This window comes from Colletotrichum fioriniae, assembly GCF_027942845.1.
Source record: "Colletotrichum fioriniae strain IMI 355084 chromosome Unknown scaffold_4, whole genome shotgun sequence".
In the NCBI taxonomy this organism is placed as follows: Eukaryota; Fungi; Ascomycota; class Sordariomycetes; order Glomerellales; family Glomerellaceae; genus Colletotrichum; species Colletotrichum fioriniae.
Window position 1 is genome coordinate 3,067,899 of NW_027076840.1, and position 19,989 is coordinate 3,087,887.

General features: G+C 52.0%; 5 protein-coding genes across 5 annotated transcripts; 2 read left to right on the forward strand and 3 right to left on the reverse strand.

The window, feature by feature from the left end:
• Positions 1-793: 793 nt before the first annotated feature.
• Positions 794-1,837, forward strand: N0V96_004651 (uncharacterized protein; the record flags this gene model as incomplete). The annotated part of the gene is made up of 1 exon (XM_053196626.2): positions 794-1,837. The coding sequence occupies one exon, from the start codon at positions 794-796 to the stop codon at positions 1,835-1,837; it is 1,044 nt and encodes a 347-aa protein (XP_053046027.2).
• A 3,099-nt stretch (positions 1,838-4,936) lies between these two features.
• N0V96_004652 (uncharacterized protein) lies at positions 4,937-6,615 on the reverse strand (the record flags this gene model as incomplete). Its single annotated transcript, XM_053196625.2, has 2 exons — positions 4,937-5,364; positions 5,418-6,615. The coding sequence occupies 2 exons, from the start codon at positions 6,613-6,615 to the stop codon at positions 4,937-4,939; spliced, it is 1,626 nt and encodes a 541-aa protein (XP_053046026.1).
• Positions 6,616-7,390: 775 nt separating this feature from the next.
• N0V96_004653 (uncharacterized protein) lies at positions 7,391-10,353 on the reverse strand (the record flags this gene model as incomplete). Its single annotated transcript, XM_065757179.1, has 12 exons — positions 7,391-7,719; positions 7,788-8,467; positions 8,527-8,618; positions 8,676-8,693; positions 8,766-8,839; positions 8,903-9,297; positions 9,367-9,435; positions 9,485-9,537; positions 9,605-9,656; positions 9,728-9,986; positions 10,044-10,159; positions 10,232-10,353. 12 exons carry the CDS (start codon positions 10,351-10,353, stop codon positions 7,391-7,393), a joined length of 2,259 nt encoding a protein of 752 aa, XP_065614392.1.
• A 1,624-nt stretch (positions 10,354-11,977) lies between these two features.
• On the forward strand, positions 11,978-15,919 carry N0V96_004654 (uncharacterized protein; the record flags this gene model as incomplete). The annotated part of the gene is made up of 10 exons (XM_053196623.1): positions 11,978-12,282; positions 12,359-12,819; positions 12,898-13,861; positions 13,924-14,370; positions 14,421-14,688; positions 14,754-14,795; positions 14,852-15,122; positions 15,188-15,294; positions 15,351-15,518; positions 15,617-15,919. 10 exons carry the CDS (start codon positions 11,978-11,980, stop codon positions 15,917-15,919), a joined length of 3,336 nt encoding a protein of 1,111 aa, XP_053046024.1.
• Positions 15,920-16,487: 568 nt separating this feature from the next.
• N0V96_004655 (uncharacterized protein) lies at positions 16,488-18,384 on the reverse strand (the record flags this gene model as incomplete). Its single annotated transcript, XM_053196622.2, has 2 exons — positions 16,488-18,152; positions 18,211-18,384. The coding sequence occupies 2 exons, from the start codon at positions 18,382-18,384 to the stop codon at positions 16,488-16,490; spliced, it is 1,839 nt and encodes a 612-aa protein (XP_053046023.2).
• Positions 18,385-19,989: the final 1,605 nt, after the last annotated feature.

The following is a 19,989-nucleotide window of genomic DNA, read 5'->3' on the forward strand; positions in this document are numbered from 1 at the left end:
GAGACTCTACTTCTGAGAAGGGAGGGTAAGAAGAGAGCACAGCTGGCAAGAACATCGAAAGGTGGTGGGGGTGGTGATGGATTGACAAAGATACACGTTGTTTTGCACGGACACAGAGAATCTTGGGGGCAATGCAAAGTGGTATTAGGAGTCCAGGATAGAGATGCCTTCATGAGAGATGGACGAATTCTACTTAGAGTTTTTGGCATCTTTGATCAACTCTTTTCTACAAGGTCGATACGTGTAGTTAGCAATAATCATCAAAAGTCTCTGTAAACTCCAGTGAACCATTGCCGCCACATAAGTTATGCGTGGATTGCGGCACTTCAATCCCATGGGTGGCGGTCAGATATGACGCTGAGTGTTACTCAAGAGTGGATAGTAGTCCATCTGGATGTTCGAGGTCGGAAATGGAGTGACAACCTCGACTACTTTACTGACTGGGTTTTTGAATTATCTTGAGGAGTTGCTAAAATACACGTGATGTACAAGACCTAAAGGGCAAAAAGATCAGTACGCTCACAAAGAGCATTGGAGAAGCAGGCTGTAGTCCATTGTCAAACTTCATGCCTTGGTTGGCCTCGCGCCTTGATTCACGCGTCCTTCGCTGAGGCCGTTGATTGTCCTGCGGATCTCGCCATCACCCGCCTGTCGATCATCTCCTCCATGTCCATCAGCTGTACGAAAAACCTACACACCAGAAGCCTCTCGTCAGTCATACGTTCAACTCCGCGATGCTTTTTTCTGCAACTGACTTCATCGAGTAGCTAGCCATAGCATTCTCCAAAACACGATGTCGGATGCAATGGAGAAGCAGCAGAAGCCGCCGATTGTCATCGCAATCCGTAACGACGCGCCGTTGCCCAACGTCCCAGTCGCACCTCGCAGCCATCCGAAAGACTTGCCTGCAGCCAGCGAGTCTTGCCATGGGGTTGAGCTACCCCAGGCTCTCAGACACCGGGATGCCGAATATTACACAAAAGTCGCAGATGACTTTCTGGACAACGCCAACTTTGAGACATTGGCTGGTGAAGACGTTGGCAGAGCAGATCCCTCAATTCTGTTTGCCAGCAACAAAAGGGATGTTGCAAGAATCATTAACGACTCAATCAACCGAGTGGTCGCATTGGTGCTTCTTGGGGGCCACCCAGATGGAACACTCACGATGAGCAGCACCACACAGGCTTCCAATACGGTGGACATTCCTTACCCCGAGCCGTATGAGCCGACATCTATCACAGGCATCCCCAACTGGACAGCCGCGTGTGTCTACACCCCTCCCGAGCCCGGCAAAGCAAAGATCACTTCGAACCTCGTCTTGAAATACAAGGACCCGGGCTTGGTCTTCACCAAGGAGTTTGAGAGGGAAATGCAAATCACTCACGATCGACTGGGTGCCGCCTTCAAGGATATCAATGAACGTGGCAATCAGGTTTCGAACTTTATCGTGACGAATTCGGGTAACGACCAAGCCGTCGCAAGCGCCTACACCGCGGCCCAGGTTCTTCGACAGTCAAATGTTCGTTACAAGAAGCAGTCTACGCTGGGTCGGCAGTTGGCCAGCCCACACTCTCCGCATGTCACGACCACACTGCATGAAGCGACGACCTACGCTATCACGACCCCAGCTCGCTACGTCGGTATCATGGATCATCAATCCTTGATCATGTTTGAGTTTGAGGGTCTCACGAAAGACTTCATGTCAAAGGACGAGATCACGCGGCTTCGAGAAGGACCGGGCCAGATTGTTAGCGTAGTGGTCATCGACAACCCAGCTCAAATCCGGCGCGTCATTCTCGGTGCCTGGTTACGCAGCGTTCGCGGTCTCCATGACTAATGTTTGCACGTTTCTGGTCAGCATTTGTGGATTTTGCTGGAACCGAAGGGGGCGTTTGGAGATGGGTTCTCATGGATGCGAATGGGGGCGATTGGGGGCGATTGATGTGGGCCTAAGAAACTTGTCGTGCAGAAAGGCTCACGTCTCTTATGGCATCAGCATTACTTCAGTTCTGTATCTGTAGAAAGGAAGCCTGAGAGTGGGATAAGGTATGCAGTATTGGCAACTTCTTAATTCAGTTATGTGTCTTAATTGTTGACCGGTAGTTCCATCACTTTGACAGCCGAACCGGGCCGTACCCAGCTGGATAGTGGAGACCTAGACGGGGTGACAGTGGGTGGTGCCTTCCGTTTTCTGAATTTACAGGACGATTTGGTGGGCTTTCATTGGTCTAATTAAACAGCCCCAGCTAAACGGATTTCTCGCCTAAGGCACTAGGATACGCTTAGGTAATCCGCTTTCGAGGTACTCCCGTCACGTTCCTGTGGAGGTCGCCATGGTCCTCCAATCAAACTCCTCATTCCATCCAAGTCAACCTTGGGTGCCTTACCTTAGGTAACTTACCTCAACTCAAGTCCGGAAGGGGGCTTTCATGCATCCCTTCTAAGACGTTCAATCGGATATGTCAGACAGTGTGACCAAAGGAGACAGGCGACGTCGATTCGCCAAGGTTAATATCCTTTGTACGTCCTTAGCAACATTTTTTGGTTACTGATGATCTCGATAGGCCTGTGACTTGTGTCGCATGAAGAAGGTCAAGTGTGACGGCGGTAGACCCAAGTGTACTAGATGTCTGGAGCTGTCTCTCATGTGCAACTATGCCGACGTTGTTAAACCATTCAGGCGGCGGACGAGGTCCAGTAGGGCGCAGGCAACATCTGGAACCTCGGTGTCCGGATCGCCTGATGATGGCTCGACTCGCGCAGAAGTATGCGTCTCAAATTTTGACAGTTTACAGGCAGTACCCGTTTCTCAAGTACCCGTTTCTCAAGTACCCGTTTCTCAAGTACCCGTTTCTCAAGTACCTGTTTCTCAAGAACCCCCGTCCGAGCTGCACAGCAGCGGCAGCACTCCTCCTTCATGCGGAACACGACCCTCTCCTACTATAGGTTGGTTTGAATCAAAGATCAGTGGTTGTACTAGGGGAAATGTTCGTTGTCATTGACGATTTATCTCTTCAAGACTCTCTCATGGGTGCAGGACGAGACTTGAGATATTTTGGTACGAGAGGTCTCTACTCCGAACCAAATGCAAAAACTGATTCACTCTAGGCCCATCTTCCGCTATCGCATTATTCCGAACTCAACCGCCACCGTTCGACGAGCAAACAACATCGGCCCGACGTCCAAATAGCCAGCCGGGCTCAAAAACAGGGCCTTGGTCTTTATGGACCCATCCCAAATTACAAAGAGTCTTTGAGAAACGGGCTCACTGCCATCTGCCGTCGTGGCCTGAAGCTCTTTCACTGGTTACGGCCTTCTTCGAGGAAAAATACATGGCTTTACCGCTCTTTCACCCGCCTGCCTTTGTCGCACTGCTTGGTCAGCAATACTCTGGAGATTTTGATGGTGGCCCTGCCTGGTGGACCTCATTCAACGCTGTTCTGGCAATTTCTCAAAGGAGACGCGTTGAACAAGGGATGTCTGACGACAAGGAACTAGCCTGGGGCTATGCGGCCAACGCCCTCGACACGGTCCTGGACATACTCATGAGGGCCACTCAAGTCATGTCGGTCCAGGCTCTGTTGATATTAGCGTGGTTCTTTCTGGGTACTCCCAACCCTCAGCCCAGCTTCATGTTGGTGGCCAACGCCATTCGACTTGCACACACCATCGGGTTACACAGAAAGGATTGCAGCTCGTCGCTGAGCCCGATAGAGAAAGCGACGAGAGCGAATGTATTTTGGCTTGCTTTCTCCCTGGACCGAGAGTTGAGTCTACGAACCGGGCGGCCTCCTGCGCAAGATTTCGGTGGCTTTGAGGTTGATTTGCCTGATTTACTGTTGCAGCATGAGTTCAGCACCCATGCTCCTTCCAACGGGCTAGTCAATATTTTTATAGCCGCTTCTCGCCTAGCTGTCATCCAAGCTAAGCTATATTCCAAGATGTATCTTGGAGAGGGGGTTAACTCAGGCGTCATTTCAGATGCTACGCAAACACTAAACCAGGACTTAGATGGCTGGCGAGCGGACTTTTCAACGGTTTTGGATCTTGAAGGCTATCCTGAGCTGGTCAACTACTCTTCTGTTCTACGCTTGAGCTACACCTATCGACATTGTGTGATTCTGGTTCATCGAGCACAGAGCGAACATGACTGGAGGTCTTTGGCGTCGCCGGAGCGATCATCTACAGTTTTATCAGGCCAGGTCACAACATCTATTCAGAACTCTGTGGATGCTGCTAGAGCAATTTTCCAGCTGGATTTACTCGTCCCGGATACCTGGAAAAGCTTGACTTGGTAAGTAATCCCATTTTGCAAAATGCAAACCATGTCGCAATCTTTACAAACAGTTGCTAATTCTTCCTACTAGGGACGTGATTCCGATCAGTGTCACTGCCATCCTCATCTTGTCCCTTTATACTTTGCGTCGACCCCGCGCACCGAACGTCGCCGAGGATCTCGATTCTGTCTCAAGAGCTCTGAAGCGACTTGCCTTGCTCGAACTTTCTGAACCTGGCTCATATTTGACTCCGGTACGAACTGTGTGTCAGGATGTGTACAGGGCTGCTCTAAGAGCCTCCAGTCCGTCCAACAACACATCATTGCAACCAGGAAATACAACCTTTGACCGCGGCCAGACTGCCGCTCATGGCAAACAAGTCCACCAAGAGAGCACTTCGGACACCATGCGAGACTCTTCTCAAGTGGCTTTATCAGATCTTTCTCCCCTACTCGAGACTCATCACGAAGCAACTTTGAACCCAAGCAACGGGATCAACGGAACTAGCTTTGTGCCATTTGATCAGAACACCCTCGATTCTTGGGGTGTCCCTTGGGGATTTGAACATCTTTTGGGAGACGATACTTCGATGTTCATCTGATAAGCTAAAGTGTGCCCTGGCTATTTGCCATTCAGAACGAAGATAAACACAACAAGATTCATGAAATCCACTCGGGCTTCGACCTTCCTCTTCGACCTGTCGGCTCCTCCCACCCAATTTGAGTCGTTTCAAACTTGAACGCGGGAGCCAGAACTCTGATGTCCTCGTCGAGCCCGTAGTTCCGTCCGCTCATGTCCCAGAAGTATTCGGGATGGGTGAAGATGTCGGGGCGAATCTTCTTCCAAGACTGGTGCGTCTTACCAACCAGAGTGCCCATATCGTCGTAATGCCGCGGGCTGAAATCGGGATCCCGGGCTCTGAGCTCTCGTTGCTGCTCTTCTGAGTAAAGGCCCAGGTTGTAGTACCAAATGTTGTACTGCGTTAAGCTGATGTCAATATCAAACGTAACATCCTCTGATGTACGAGCAATCAAGGCCTGGATGGCAGCCGTAGCACCGACCAAGCCTGTCTGGTAATCAGAGTTGGCTGGACATTCGTTAGCAAATATCTATGTGCACCAGCGAGTCCGAATGACTTACGCAGAAGCGGGACAACAGCCTCATCTAAGCCGAGAAATTCGCCTTGCAGATGCGAAAGACCAACCAAGCAGTCACTAATCTGCTGCCATCCAGATCGATGAGCTAGTGGTCCCTTGAATCCGTAACAGTTCTCCCGCATGTAGATCAGGCTGGGATTCAACTCGCGTAAGGAGGTCGTATCGAATCCCAGTCTGTTTAAAGCACCTGGGCGATATCCATCCACTAGAATATCGGCTCCCTTTATCAGTTCAGCAAAAGTCCTCTTGCCGTCTTCCGTCTTGAGATCAATGTTGGTATCCCGTTTTCCCGTCTGCAAGTCCGGCATCGTCGCCCCAAAGTCGGGCAGCTTATCGCATGACACGCGGAGAACATCGGCTCCGAGGACGCTCAACATCTTGGACACCGCCGGGGCTGCAATGACCCGGGAAAAGTCAATGATCCTGATGTCCGCGAGCGGCTTGAACCCCTGTTCATCTCGCGCTTTCGGCCACTCTTTCCGCGGAGCGGGCACTCGGGTCATGTTCCATAGTGGTTCCTTGGACATGATCTTCCCTTGCTCGCTCGAGAAGAATTCTTCCGGCGTGTAGCACACGACACCTGCTTGTTTGTACTTCTCGTTGGCGACCTCTTCGATTTCTTTGGAATGCCAATGTGCGACCTTCTCGGCATAGATCTTGATGGCTTCTTCGGGGGTCACGTCGACATCTTCGACACCCAACATCTCCATTGTCGGTCCAGCATTCATCGACCCGTGCAGGTGGTACCATCTGCCGTCCTTGGTTTTGTAGACATTTGTTGCGTACCGCCTGATGGGCTTTGAGGACCGGTGTATGTCCATCTTGGCAATCTCTGCTGCCATCTGCGGGTTCTGAAGAAACTGCTTGCCGCCTACCGTTGGCAGCAGAACGGATTCCAGAAAAAGCGTCGCGGCGTCGGTGTTGACCTGGACATCTTGATACTCTATCCCGTATCTCTCTGCCGCAGCAACATTGGCTGCGGTGGCGAAGAGGGCGGTTAGAGAAGCGGATGACTCGGTGATTTTCAAGGGCGTGAGGACGAAGGGTTTGGCATCATCTCCAAGAAACTTGACTTTTGTAGCGGCTTTCTTGAAAGAGTCTGGGAGATGTAGGGCGGGATCGGCAAGCAAAACATCGTTGAGAATTCGAGATGCCTCGGAAAAGACTGAATAGTCTGCCATGGCTGCAATCTGTGGTAAGGTACCAATGATCTTAACGATATCGTCGTTTCTGCTAAAGTTGTAGGAAGTTATATGATCAATATCGGCCCTATATACATGTTCTTTGTGCGCCTCGGAAACTCCCTAGCCTGGAATCTCAGAGCCAGGGACGTTGGGGACAGCTTCATGTCGTCGGCGCCACAGCTGCTCAGAACTCCGGCAGATTCGCCTCTGCGATGTTTCGGGCTCGGCCCGATGTAGCAATCGTCTGCCGGCAGATGAAAATCCACAGAGGATGGGACTAAGAAAACATCTCCTAGTCATGCGGAGCATCTGGCGAGTCTCTCATTCGACCCGTTCGCATTTCTAGCTGGGACTCGTTTCACCGGTGGCATGTTGGTGGGTCTTGGTGCCGGAGTTTCGCGTTCGGAGTTTTGATCACGGAGTTTTGAGCTCCAAGTGTGACATCAACGCCTGGCACAGCTTCCGTCGTTGATCTAGACCTCTCCACTAATGTCGGAGTGTGGCATTCGGTTTTCGGATCCAATAGTACTTAGGCAATAGCTACCTATATATGAGGAAGCCGCCCACTACTTACTCATGGTCGTAAGGACTCAAATGAGAATCAGAGATGGTGTCCGACCGTAAAAGCGACAGCTTTCTACCCTTCACGCATGAAATTCTCAGTCTGTTGATTAGTGGAATTAGAATATTAGAAGCTATCTGATCTGTGAAAATTACTAAGAGGGCGACAGCAACACTTCGCCAATCCTGCATGTCTGCATCAGACTGCAACCTACTGAGCCAAGTCAGGGTTGAACTCCAGCGCCAACCAGACATCGACGTTCTTGCCCTTTCCTCCCTGCCACTTGTGCCATGGGTAAGAGACAACATTGTTATGTCCACGGACGGCATCGCCGTACGAGTCGCGGTACCACAGACCTCCATGCTCGTTGAGACGGGGAAGTGGGACCTTATCGAAGTCATCCGGCCCGGCAGACTCAGGCTCTTTGCCTTCCTTGAGCCTCCACATACCTCCGGTCTCGGTTCCAGGGGAGAGACAGATGTGGATCTCCTGGAAGATGTCGTTACCGTGGTTGTGAACTCCACAGTTAACATTGTGACCTGTAAAGAACATGGTTAGCAAATTGATCAGGAACAGTTTCTGCTGCTAAAATAGTATTATAACTCACCAGCAGTCCAGAACTGCAGATGCGCGATCTGTGATTTGTCGTCTTGGAATCGGAAGTGGAAACCAGACATGTTGGTGAAGTCAACTCCCTTGAAGTTATCACCCCACCAAAGATCCTCGACCTTGGTGAACTTGAGGTCGGGGAACTCCAGACCAAGTTCTTTGGTGTTGAACGTTGTCTTGACTGGGACATCCCCGGCCTTCTCCCATACGCCAGGCTCACCGAGAGAAACGATTCTCAGGATGATGGCCCCCTTCTCTTTGTCGGCACTGAGTTCCTTGTCTTCGCTAGAGATGGGTGCGATCCGGGGGAACGGAGGCAAGCCGAGGGCCGTACGAGTGCCCTCGATATCAGCAACGGAACCGTAGAGGACCTTGATACCATCCTTCTTGCCCACGGGGATCTTTGCTCCAAGAGGATGAATCTCGATGCTAATTGCGTAGTTTGCAACCTCGATCAGAGGGAAAGACTGTTGACTCTTGACTTCCTTGGGCCGAGCCAGATACACCAAGCCTTCGTTGTCCCACACCGTAGGTACGATATGACGCTCAGTCACGGCGGGTTTGGGCTTGGCAAACTTATTGACGTGAAGAGTAATGACAGGCTTAGGCTCTTCGTAATATCGAGGAACGTTGTACTCTACCGAGATCAAGTCAAGCTTATCAGAGCCGGTGAAATTGCTACGAACGTACGGTGTCAGTATCGAATTCATCAGTCTGATACGGACTCGATAACTTACCCGATTGCGATGCGAGCTGATGATTCTTCCGCGATCTTCCACTTCGCAAATAATCCCTTCTCAACATCGATTGCCTTGTAGTACATGATGCCCTACAAAGTGTGAGTTCCAGAGGTCTTGAAAGGACCAAGTACTACGTTTCCACTCACCTTATTTGGGTTGGGTCCCTTCGTCGGCTTTAGAATTGAATGTCAGCAACCAAAACCTAGTCATAGATGCGAGGTCTCGTTCAGACTTACGACAATAGACTCCATGTCTTTGTCGCGATCCAGAGAGCCGAACAAAGCCAGGAGGAACTCATCGTCGCCATCGCCTACATGTAGAAAACCCGCGGTCAGCCAGCCATCAAAGGCGCTTGTTGACAAAAGTAACATACCATCGAAATCGGCACAGACAATGTAGTGGCCGGGGCCGTCACCATACTTCATGAGCTGGTTGGGCGTGCCATAGATATCCAGGATGTGGCGCCTCCACTGTGTATCTTTCATACCGCGACCAACCTTGGACAAGACACAGGCCGTTGTGCCGTGAAAAGGGTCCAAGGTCGCAATGTAAGCAAACGGGTCGTCGCCGATCTTGCCAGCATCAGCGCAGCCAGTGCCCCAGTGGTCGCCAGATCCCGGCGATAGGGAGTTGGGCTGTTGTCTCTCCTCTTTCGGCTCTCCGCTCGAGAGGAGCTGTCGCTTCCACGAGCCCTCTTCGTAGTAAAGCCAGTTGGCACCTTCGCGGGATGAGACCATGATAGAATCGAGCCCAGTGGGACCGTTGAATCTGAATATTATTAGCCCCTAGACTGTCCGCTCCTCCTGTAGGCGTGCGGCATGGAAAAATTCGACCTACTTTTTGACCGTCAACTCATGGATGACGGTGAAGTTTTCATCGTCAATGATTGAGCGTTGCCACTCGGTGCTGACAACTGTTAGCAAGTCGCCATGTTGATTCAAGGCAGTTGACTCACGCATTGAGGACGTCCTCAGGAGCTTGGAAGCGGATGATGGGGATGGGGGTGATCTGTAGACAAAGTAGTGATTAGAAAGCAAGAACAGAACGAATTGTGCCACGGCGACGACAGACGGACCTTGTCATGTGGTCCACAAACGACCGATGCGGCAACAATCTCCATCACTGATCTAAGGTAGTCAAAGTTCAGCCAAATGAATCGCAGTCTAGACCTTTTGGAGGGGCGTCAGTTCCTTCTTACTTTTGAGTAAAGTAGCCAGCCTTCATGCGATGCATCGCAGGCCAACGGCCGATCATTCGGAGTTTCCAAGGCTCTTTTCCCAAGTTCTCACGGCCGGGATTCTCAAGCCAGGAGATCCAGCCTCCCTTGGGATCACACTCAAGCATGAATGGGCCGTAGTCGTGGCAGACCACAATGTCGGTCAACCCGTTCCTGTTGATGTCAACGGCCACGACGGCGACTGGGCTGTCGAACTTGGCCACTTGGTACTTCTTCCACGCTATTGCTTTTATGTTAGAACTATCAATTTAATAAGCAAAAGAAGTATGCCACGTACGTCCAGTGATGTCAATTTCCGATGCGTAGAACTCCTCCCCCTTGGCCTTGGCCTCATGTTTGGCAGCGGCAATAGGATTATCCAGGAACTCGATTTCTCCGGAAGCCAGTCCAGATCTTGGAAAAGAGTCAGTATCGATCGGGTATCAGGCGAATAGCCGCGAATCATTTGAGGATAGAAGTTCTTACGCAACAAGTCCTGGAACTTCGTCTTCACCAAACTTGAACGTCTCAACCCAGTAACCATCTTTTCTATTGTCTTCAATGACAGCACGCCCGAATTCGGGCACTGGAAGGTCGATGGACGTCATTTTGTTTTCTTGAGAATTAAAGTAAAGATGAAAAGCTTGGGGGTGATGATCTGCCTGGCCTCGCATCCAAAAAACCACAGCTGCGCAGCAAGTTTTATATCATCCGACCCAGTACAAGTCATTGTGGAGATATTGCATGTATTCACGAACTTTACACTCGCAAAGATGTGGACTCGGTGTTGCTAGCAACACGGAATTCTCCATCCCCGCAGGCCGGATCTAGAAGTAGTTGAATCAGTCTCACCATGTTGGCTTGCCGGTAGATGATGTCTTAGCTCAGCTTTTCCGCATGGCGAACATTCGGGCGGGGTATCTGGCATGCAAACGCCCGACGCAAATACCGCCAAGTTCGAGACATCAACGCGGCCGAATGTCATGTCTAGGACAGATTCGACTCTGGGGTAGGATCAGCGGGTGATGGAACGATCAGGGTCCGGTGGAGATTGCATGATTCCGGGCTCGGAACTCTCGGCGAGGTTGAGAACTTGAGGCTTAGGAGTGGCACTATGGTAGCGTGCAGCATGGTGGAGGTTGGCCATCTTCATGGTATAGTTTTGAACTAAGGCTGGAACATTTCATGAACGAAGAACGCCCAAACTTTTGAAGGGATGGCCTGATCTTCGAGGAGGAACGGGTATGGATTTCCAGCCCAGATAGCTGAGGGGCCAGGCTGAAGTTGTGAAAGGTATTGCCATTGCATGCAGACTTCCGTCGTAGCCTTACCTGCGCCTCTATTTTGCATCAGATCTTTAGCACCTCATTGGGAACGCCCACAGATCTAGCCAGCGAATCGCGTTGACGCGCGTTCAGCCTGCTCAAGGGTTGGGTTTGCGGGTTCTTTGAACGGTGCCTGGGCACGGCGTTGTTCCTAGGTTCCTGCGTTCCCGTCTCCATCGGCTGACAAGATTCGGTCCAATGGTTGCAAACTATAAGAGACATTTGTCTCAGGAGAATTAGCCTCCGAGGCGGCTCGCGGTCCGCCCCGCATTCGGGGACTCGGCAAAGACATGAGTTCAACGTACGAGACTACATGTAAATTTGCGGGGTTGAGACTATTCCCGTTGAGAAAAATCGCAACAGTTTATGAAATGCCTGTGATACTAGACGAATGCATAACTGATAAATCCCTCACCTGAACCATTTACTTTTCTGGGATGACTTGGCTTGACAAACTGAGTGTCATACTCGAAGATCATTTTGTGATGGCTAGTCAACCATCGTGCCACACTGGAAAAGGAATGATTCTGTTTCTCATTAGTTGTCCAGACGCCACTATTTCAGGAAAGTTCAGTGAGATGAAACTTGAACTATTATCTCAACACTTTTGAGGAATGAAAACGGCAAAAGTACGAAGGAAACGACCATCCTGCCAAGTCTCGATGGTAGAGCGTGGAATCTCGTGTTTCTGGCTCGTGAGATCCTGTCTTCGTTTGTGCATTGGTATCTTCGCAATGGCCGTGACCAAAAATTATCTATTCGGACATGACCCCCATATAAGACGTGAGCCGTGAACCCGAAAAGTAACAATCATCAAGCTAATCAACGTGCTCCTCTTGAGTCTCCTTCCCCACTATCTTCACTAATATCTTGTTTTGACACCAACATCTTAATCATAATTTTCAATATGGGAGGTGGCGACGTCTCAGCTACCAAACTTCGGGATCACTTCATCTTCAAGAAGGCCGACGACTTCTTCCAAGATGAGATTGATGGCCAAGGCTCTGGCATAAAGCAGCCCAAGTCGGTCTCTTACAGCGATGCCGACCAAAAGCTCCCTGACGGCAAGCTCAACCCAGCGTGCAGCCATGGAAGAATCTTTAGATTCAATGATGGATCTCTGCTTCTTGTTCAGTTCTTGAGGCCAAGAGTGTGGAGAATTCGCTTTGATCCTCATAACACAGAGCCATCTCACTTTTCGGACTACAACACGTAAGTTTCCTATCCAGTAGCCTTATCATTGTGCCTTCGGTACGGAGAGACAGTGCCCTCTAACCTTTCCTTGTAGCCGTACTCTCATCCGAGATACCACCACCGAGCTGATTGGCATCTTGGACAAGTGCGAAGAGCTTGCATGGCAGGTTGAGCTGATCGAAGACGACCAATACTACATCTTGCAGTCGGTCGTTCAGCGGACGCCCAATGCGCCCCCTGAGAAGGAAGTTCAGCTTTGGATTTCTCGCAACCCTTTCCAAATCACCGCAGTTCGTCTTTTGAAGAGTCTTGCTCCCGCTGAGGCGAGGCCTGTACCGCAGACGTTCGAGAAGGATGTAGTCGAAAGTCTCACTCTTCCTGTGAATGAAGGCTTCCGACCTGCTGTGATCTGGAAGACCAAGCCGCGGGGTCTGCTTTATGGCGAGCACTCTGCTATCTTGTGTCTCGATAAGTCCATCACTGCTGATTACATGGGCTTTGGCGAGCAAGGTGGCAAAGATCTCTTCAAGAAAAAGACGTACATGAACTACTTCAGTAAGGCCACCGAACGCTTTGCGTGGACTTCCACACCTCAGTAGTACATCGTATAGCTAACGAAAATACCGTGCACAGACTTTGACAATATGAGGTACCAGAATGTCTACGGCGTCGGTCCCTTGGATGATCGTGAGCCTCTCTACCACTCGGAACCGTACTGGATTGAGGTGGACGCCCAACCGGGTTACCAAACCCAGATCGGAACCTTCATCGACAACTACTCCCAGATCTGTGTGGACATTGGCATGAAGGACCCAACTCAGCTCCGGGTAGCGACGCGTTTCAACAGTTTCCAGGGCATCTTCTTCGCCGGAGACAGCATTCAGGAAGTCATTCAGCTGTACACCTCCATTGTCGGCAAGCCGAAGCTCAAGCCCCGATACGTCCTGGGTTATCATCAGGGGTGTTACGGCTATGACACGCAAGAGATGGTCCTGGACGCCGTCCACCGATACCGGCAGGCCAACTTCCCGATTGATGGTATGCATATTGACGTCGACATGCAAGACGATTACCGCACGTTCACTATTGACAAGCGCCCGGGTCACTTCCCCAACCCGGAGTGGATGTTTTCTGAGCTGCGCAGGCTCGGTGTCAAGTGCAGCACCAACATCACGCCATACATCAGCAACGTTCCCTCTAGCTCGTACAACACCCTCAATGAAGGCCTCGAGAACAAATACTTCCTCAAGGATGAGCGAGAGCTGGATCCTTCGGCCCCTGGCGCTCTCGAGCAAAGGTACATCCAGTACGGCACCAGCAACCTCTACTTCACCAATCCCAACACGGACAAGCCTGACTACTGGGATGGAGATGACTACACCTTCTCCAACAGCTTCAACAAGAGTGTACCCTTCCATGGAGGCGTCTACTACGGCTGGAAGAATGGCCACCCTGGACACTACCCCAACTTGAACAACAAGGCCGTCCGCTACTGGTGGGGCAAGCAGTACGAATATCTTTTCGAAACCGGACTGGACTTTGTCTGGCAGGACATGACCCAGCCCTGCATCGCCGAGCAGTATGGTGATATGAAGTCGTAAGTTGAAATGACTCCCCTTTTGTCGTTGGGCTCATTCTGATCTACTCTTCCCTCCGTAGCCTGCCCTTCCGCTTGCTCTTGGACTCTGATGGGTGGTCCGGCGACCCCAAGGCCGCCGACAAGAAGAAGGCCATTGAGATCTGGTCCTTGTACAGCTACAACCTCCACAAGGCCACCTACCACGGCCTCAACCACTTGCACATGAAGACCAAGGACAAGAAGAACGAGAAGCTGGCCTGGCGCGAGAACCGACGCAACTTCATCATTGGACGCGGCAGCTTCGCCGGTAGCCACCGCTTTGCTGGCCTCTGGACTGGTGACAACTCGTCGACCTGGGAGTTCCTTCGTATCTCTGTTGCGCAGGTCCTCGCTCTGGGACTGTCCGGCGTCACCATCTCTGGTGCTGATGTCGGTGGATTCGAGTTCATCGATTCTGAGAGGAACTACCCCAACCCAGAGCTGATCATTCGCTGGTACGGGGCCTACTCCCTCCTGCCCTGGTTCCGGTAAGTATTGTGCCCCAATCCCAATTCAATACGCCTGCTAATGTCTCCAGAAACCACTACACGAGGTTCCGAACCTGGATCGACGGCCCTAACCAGGGCAAGATGAGGAAGGACGGCAAGTGGTTCCAGGAGCCGTACGCCTATCAGTTGCACTACGAGCAACACAAGGATCAGTTCCAGGGTCGCGAGGCCGAGATTTACCGAGCAGTGTTGCCGACTTGCCGCTACTTGATCCGTCTTCGCTACTCGCTCATGCAGTTGCTCTACGATGCCATGTTTGAGAACATGATCAACGGTCTGCCAATTGCTAGGGCCATGGTGAGTATTTACCCATCATCAGCATCACAGCCTGATAGATGCCGGGACTAACTTGTAACCTACAGCCCGTCACCGACCATCTCGACCGCTCTCTGTTCAGCGCAGATGTATGTTATCTTCTAAAGTTTTCCATCGTGATTGCCACCTGCTAACCTCTTCGCAGAACCGTCGCTTCACCAGCTCCCAGTACATGGTCCGAAAGGATCTCTTGGTCGCCCCCGCTCTAGTCGGTGAGGATGCGCGCAAGAAGAAGTCGAGAAAGGTCTACCTGCCGTACCCCGACTCCTGGTACCCCTTGAACCTGCGACCCGACGACCCTCTCGGCGTCCCTCTCGGCCCCGCTGCCTCTGGTGGCCAACGCATCGAGTACGACTGCCGAATCTCCGACGATGAGCGCCAACTACCGTACTCGACACCCATGTACGTCCGTGAAGGTCAGTAATCGTCGTCTCTTGTCAAGTTTCTCTTCAGGGAGAGCTTTGATTAACAAACTACTCAGGTGCCATCATTCCTAAGGTCGGCGTCAGGGACTACGTTGCTGATCCCAGCACGACCCCTCAAAACGCCAACCCCATCACCGTCCATGTATACCCCGGAAAGGACAACGTAAGGACTTATATTTCTGCTGTTTTCAAGACTCATTCTAATTGAAATGTCTGCAGATCTACGACATGTATCTCGACGACGGCATCTCCAGGGACAGTGCGCCAAAGAACTCCACATTGGAGACCGCCGTTGGCGCGCGTCCTTGGTACGGCGAGGCACACCACTACGACGGTCTCGCCGATGTCCAGGCCAACGACAACTACACAAAGGTCCAGATCAAGCAGGTATGTCACATTCAATCCGATAACTCCGCTCATCCCACTTCAAGAGACCTGGCCATCACCGTCTAGGGGAACAGAAAACATACTGACAATCACTGTAGTTCACCCAGAAGAGACTCTCCGACCAAGAGGACTACGGAAAGTACACGCGCAGACTCACAGCCAACGCGCCCCACAACAAATTTGGCGCCGAGGCGTCCAAGTACATTGGCACAGACTACACCTTTGTCTTTTGGCACCGCGGGGAGAGCAACCTGGACTCCATCAAGGTCAACGTCACGGGCGCGGACCTCCACTACAACGTTAACCACGGCGTCAGAGCGACCGTTGTTACTGTTCCCATTTCCGCGGTTCACTCGGAGAAGGGAGTCGAGATCACGTTGGAGTTTGACGGGGACTATTAAGGGCTGACTTGGGGGCTTGAGGAAGATCATACCGGAGGTGCTTGGCTGCTCGAAAGTTACATGTTCACGCAGCTCTGTAGTCTTCAGTTGTGCACTTCGTACCAGTCATTGCGCTCCATGGCGAAATAATCCCTAAGCTATCGTTTCCGCTTCTTTGTAGCACTATACAGCGCCATATATTCGATGAGTCTGCGGCTAAGAGCCCTCGGGAACTTGACAACCTACAGGAAGTAACGAAAGGTGGGCAGTGGGATTCTTTGGATTCAGAAACATCTAGGGCACACTCAGCTCAACAAAGCTAAACAGTAGCAAATCATTAAGTACAGACTCATTATCAACACACTCGAAAAGACTGAAAACCCTGTCAGCCTGAGAAACCAGTTTGCAAACGTCTACATCCCTGTCGTCGCAAGTCTACCGCAATGAAGTTTTATCCCGCATGACCACTTGTCTCGTAAAACGCCAGACCAAAATGATCCTTCCAGAACCGCCGCAAGTTTCATTCATCATAAGATATCATCAAAAGGTTGTAAAGGGGGGGTCGAAAAGATATAGAAACAGTCGTTCCCTACGCGCCGGGCCCGGAAGGGGCATGGATGCCGTGGAAGCCAATACCCACGGCAAACTCACACTCTGCCCTACCGAGCTCCGTCATGGTCCTGGCGTCAAGGCACAAGAGATAACTTGTCTGCGCGGTGCCGTCAAGCACTACACTCAAAATCACGCCGTCGTCTTCAGCCATCTGTCCATCGGCACCATCGGCACCGCCAGCGGAAGAAGAAGGCTGTGGAACAAAGATTGGCTCGCCGGGCGTGTGAGCCGTGGGACACTCCCACATGAGGGCCTCGGCGGTATCGGCGTCCGTCTTGACGATTGTGTCGAGAAGGGTGCTGAGGCCGCGATCCGAGAGGCTGTAGACGTAGCGGTGGCGTTTGGTCAGGTGAGCAGGATTGATTGTGGGGAGTTCGCCGGCATGCGGGGCCGGAATCGAGACGACGAGCTCTGGTGGCGGTGTCGTCGTTACTGTCGTTGTCTTTTGTGTTTGTGAGCCGTCGGGTTTGGGAATTCTGAATTTGAAGCGTTGGAGGCTAGCGTAACCGTTCTTATAGCGCTTGTTCTCGTCTGTCCAAAACTTCTCGCCGGCAGAGTCGCGATTCATGATGACGTCGTAGTAGAGATTATAGAGGATGTTGAGGTTTTGGTAGCCTGCTATCTCGCAGTAGACGTCAAGGATGCCGTCGCTGCCGTCGGCCGCCGGCTCCTCAAAGGCGTTCGTGGCATGGAAGAAGAAGCCCGCGGGGGTGTTGAACGAGGCGACCACGCCGTTCCCGTGGTGGCGGTCGACAAAGTACCACTTGCACGTGTTGGATTTGTCGAATGGTACAATGGCGTCTAGAATGTTTCGTTCCCAGGGGACAGAGAGGCCTTTGTAGCCCAAGTGCGACGAGGGAATGCATAGCACGATAAACGAGTCTGTGAGGAAGAAACTGTGGATGTAGGCTGGCTTCGCGTCAGGTCCGGCAATAGTTGCGAGAATCTCCGTCTCGCCCGTCGCAAAGCTGGTGCGGAAGATGCGGTAGGTCGACTTCATGGCAAAGGCAAGGTTGAAGTTGTACATGTCGCCGGTGACCGGGTCGCGCTGGGCGTGGGCGCAGGACATGGGACCGGAGAGAGACGGATGGAGTTTTTCCTGCTTTGCGAGACCGATGGGCTCCAGGGTCGCTGGGTCAATCTCCATGAGAGGGCTCGAGTCTGTGGATAGCCAAAGGCTGCGGACAGCGTTGCGGTGGCCTGGCCCCGCGGGGCCTTGGTCTTTTGTGTCGAAACCGGGGACATTTGCGTTGACGGCAACGCAGATGTTGGGGGCAGTGCCGCGGGCGAAGACACCCATGAACTTGCCAAACATACCTACACAGGGGTCGGCTTTTTGGCCAAAGGTGTAGCGGTTCTGGTGGCCTGCGGCCTTAATGGAGGCGACGAGGTCGTCGGATTGCCGTCTGGAGGAGTAGAGCACGCGGGTCTGGCCGCCTGGGGATTCAGGAGGAGTAATGTCAAATTTATGCGTCTGGGCGAAGCCGTCGAACCAGTGGGAAACGTAGTAGGTGCCCTTGGGCGTGTCTTCGATCTTGCAGCTGCCCGGGCCCGTTCTGTAGAGGGCGCCGGCGGCCCAGGCTGGGATCTGACCTTGGACGTGCAGTTCCATGGGGCCGCGTTCCTCGGTGAGGCCATCAAACTAGTGCTGTTAGCCGGCGTCTTGGAAGAATCTCATGTAAGAGAGGGGGGGGGCTCACGCCTGCTTCATTCGGCCATTCTTCGTAGGGCGCCCTGAGACGGTTCTCCTCGAACATTCGGAGGTCTGCTGCCTCGTCTTTGGCGGTGCGCCTGACGGTTCTGGCTGGGATCTTGGTGTTGGTAGACATTGTTATGGAGGTTGTGGTTGTCTTGGTTGTGGTTGTGGTGGCCATCTTGGGAGTTTATCTATGCAAACAGAAATGAATGGGCGACGATTCCGTGGTGCTGGGTTTGCAGCTTAGTGTGTGCCGTCTGAAGTTCAAGGTCAGTGACATTTGCAAGTTGTATAATGAGGCAGAAATACGCATGAGATCAGACGAGTGAGAGAGTAGTGAATGTGTTCACTCATGGGGCATGTACGAACAGCAGATGTCGAGTGAAAGGTACCCAAGATGAGGCACACACTTGAAAGCTGCCACGTGAAATGGCGGGTGTCAACTTACGCTATCTTTCAGCCGGTGTTTGCTAGTTTGCTAGCGACCGGATTGGTACAAGTGGCCGGTAAAGCTCGGTGTATCGGTGAGGGAGCCCGGTTGTCGGTAGAGTCGGTGAGTTGTGAAAGAAGTGAAGAATCCGCTATGCAAGAGATGGACAACCGTTTGGCCCCCAGGAAGAAGAAGCAAATATTGTTGGTTGGCAGCGTCTAATGATCCATGTCAGAGAGGCAGCACAGATGGATGAAACGTGGGCAAGATGGGATCCTGGATGAGCTGCAGAGCGGAGATGAGAAAGAGGGAAGAGGATGGCGATCTTTTAAGTAAGGTAGGTAGGATGCATATGTATGTCGACGGGCCACGGGATGGGTCTGCTTACATGACGGTGTTGCTGCGCAGGATGTCAGGCGATGTACAAGTATTAAGCGCCCGGGAGCATTCATTAAACGGGATGAATGAAGCAGCGCGGTGTGAGTATGTGAGATGTATCTCAGTACTCCGTAGACGTAGGTAGGTGACTGTGAGGACGATACCAGAGAGAAGAGCTGAGTGGTGCGAGAGCGAGATAGCTACCTATCGTTACGGGAGGCGAGTAATTATCGACCGGGGGCACAGAAGTGCGGTGAAAACGATTACGGACGTAGGAGCGGGTGGTTGTTCGGTTAGTTGATGAGGGGGGTGTGCGTGCGTGTGGATGTCCAAGGTGAGAGTGAGCAGAGTGAATGAGAAACTTTTGGTCGTCAATGGTCGATCGATACCACTTTACCCGGCGTGTTGGTGAGATGGGACGGGGATTGAGATACCCATGCGCAACCCACGATGCCACCAAGACAGGATTCCGTGTAACCGATGTGAAGAATGCAGATTGAGAAATCTCAGATCCGATCAGACAGCTGGGTGGTAGTCGAGAGACGAAAAGCAACGTGATTGCGATGGTCCTGCGAAACGGACGCGAGGAGAAGGGGGTTCACAACTACACTCCCGGGATAACTTGACAAGGTAGGTAGCGGAAACCTCATGCAAGCCGTTTTGGAGGAGGCGGCGCGGGCGGGACGGTACGGCCGTAGCAGAGCGGAGGATGGTCAATGTCCGCGGCACCAAGAGGAGCCTATTGAAGCGGGCTTTTTACCGAATCCAGACAGTTTCCAAGTTGAGGAAGAGAGGCATCCTTTGCGCTTTGAAAGCCAGTAAGGGTCTAGACAGTTCCCGAAAGTGATGTTGGTGGTGGTGTTGCTATTGTTGTTGTGTGTTTGGGGTGGCACAAGCGACAAAGTAACGTTTAGTGGCGGTGGGTGTTGGTGTGAGCAAAGCGGGAGCGGGAGCGGCTTGTGAAGGTGATTGAGA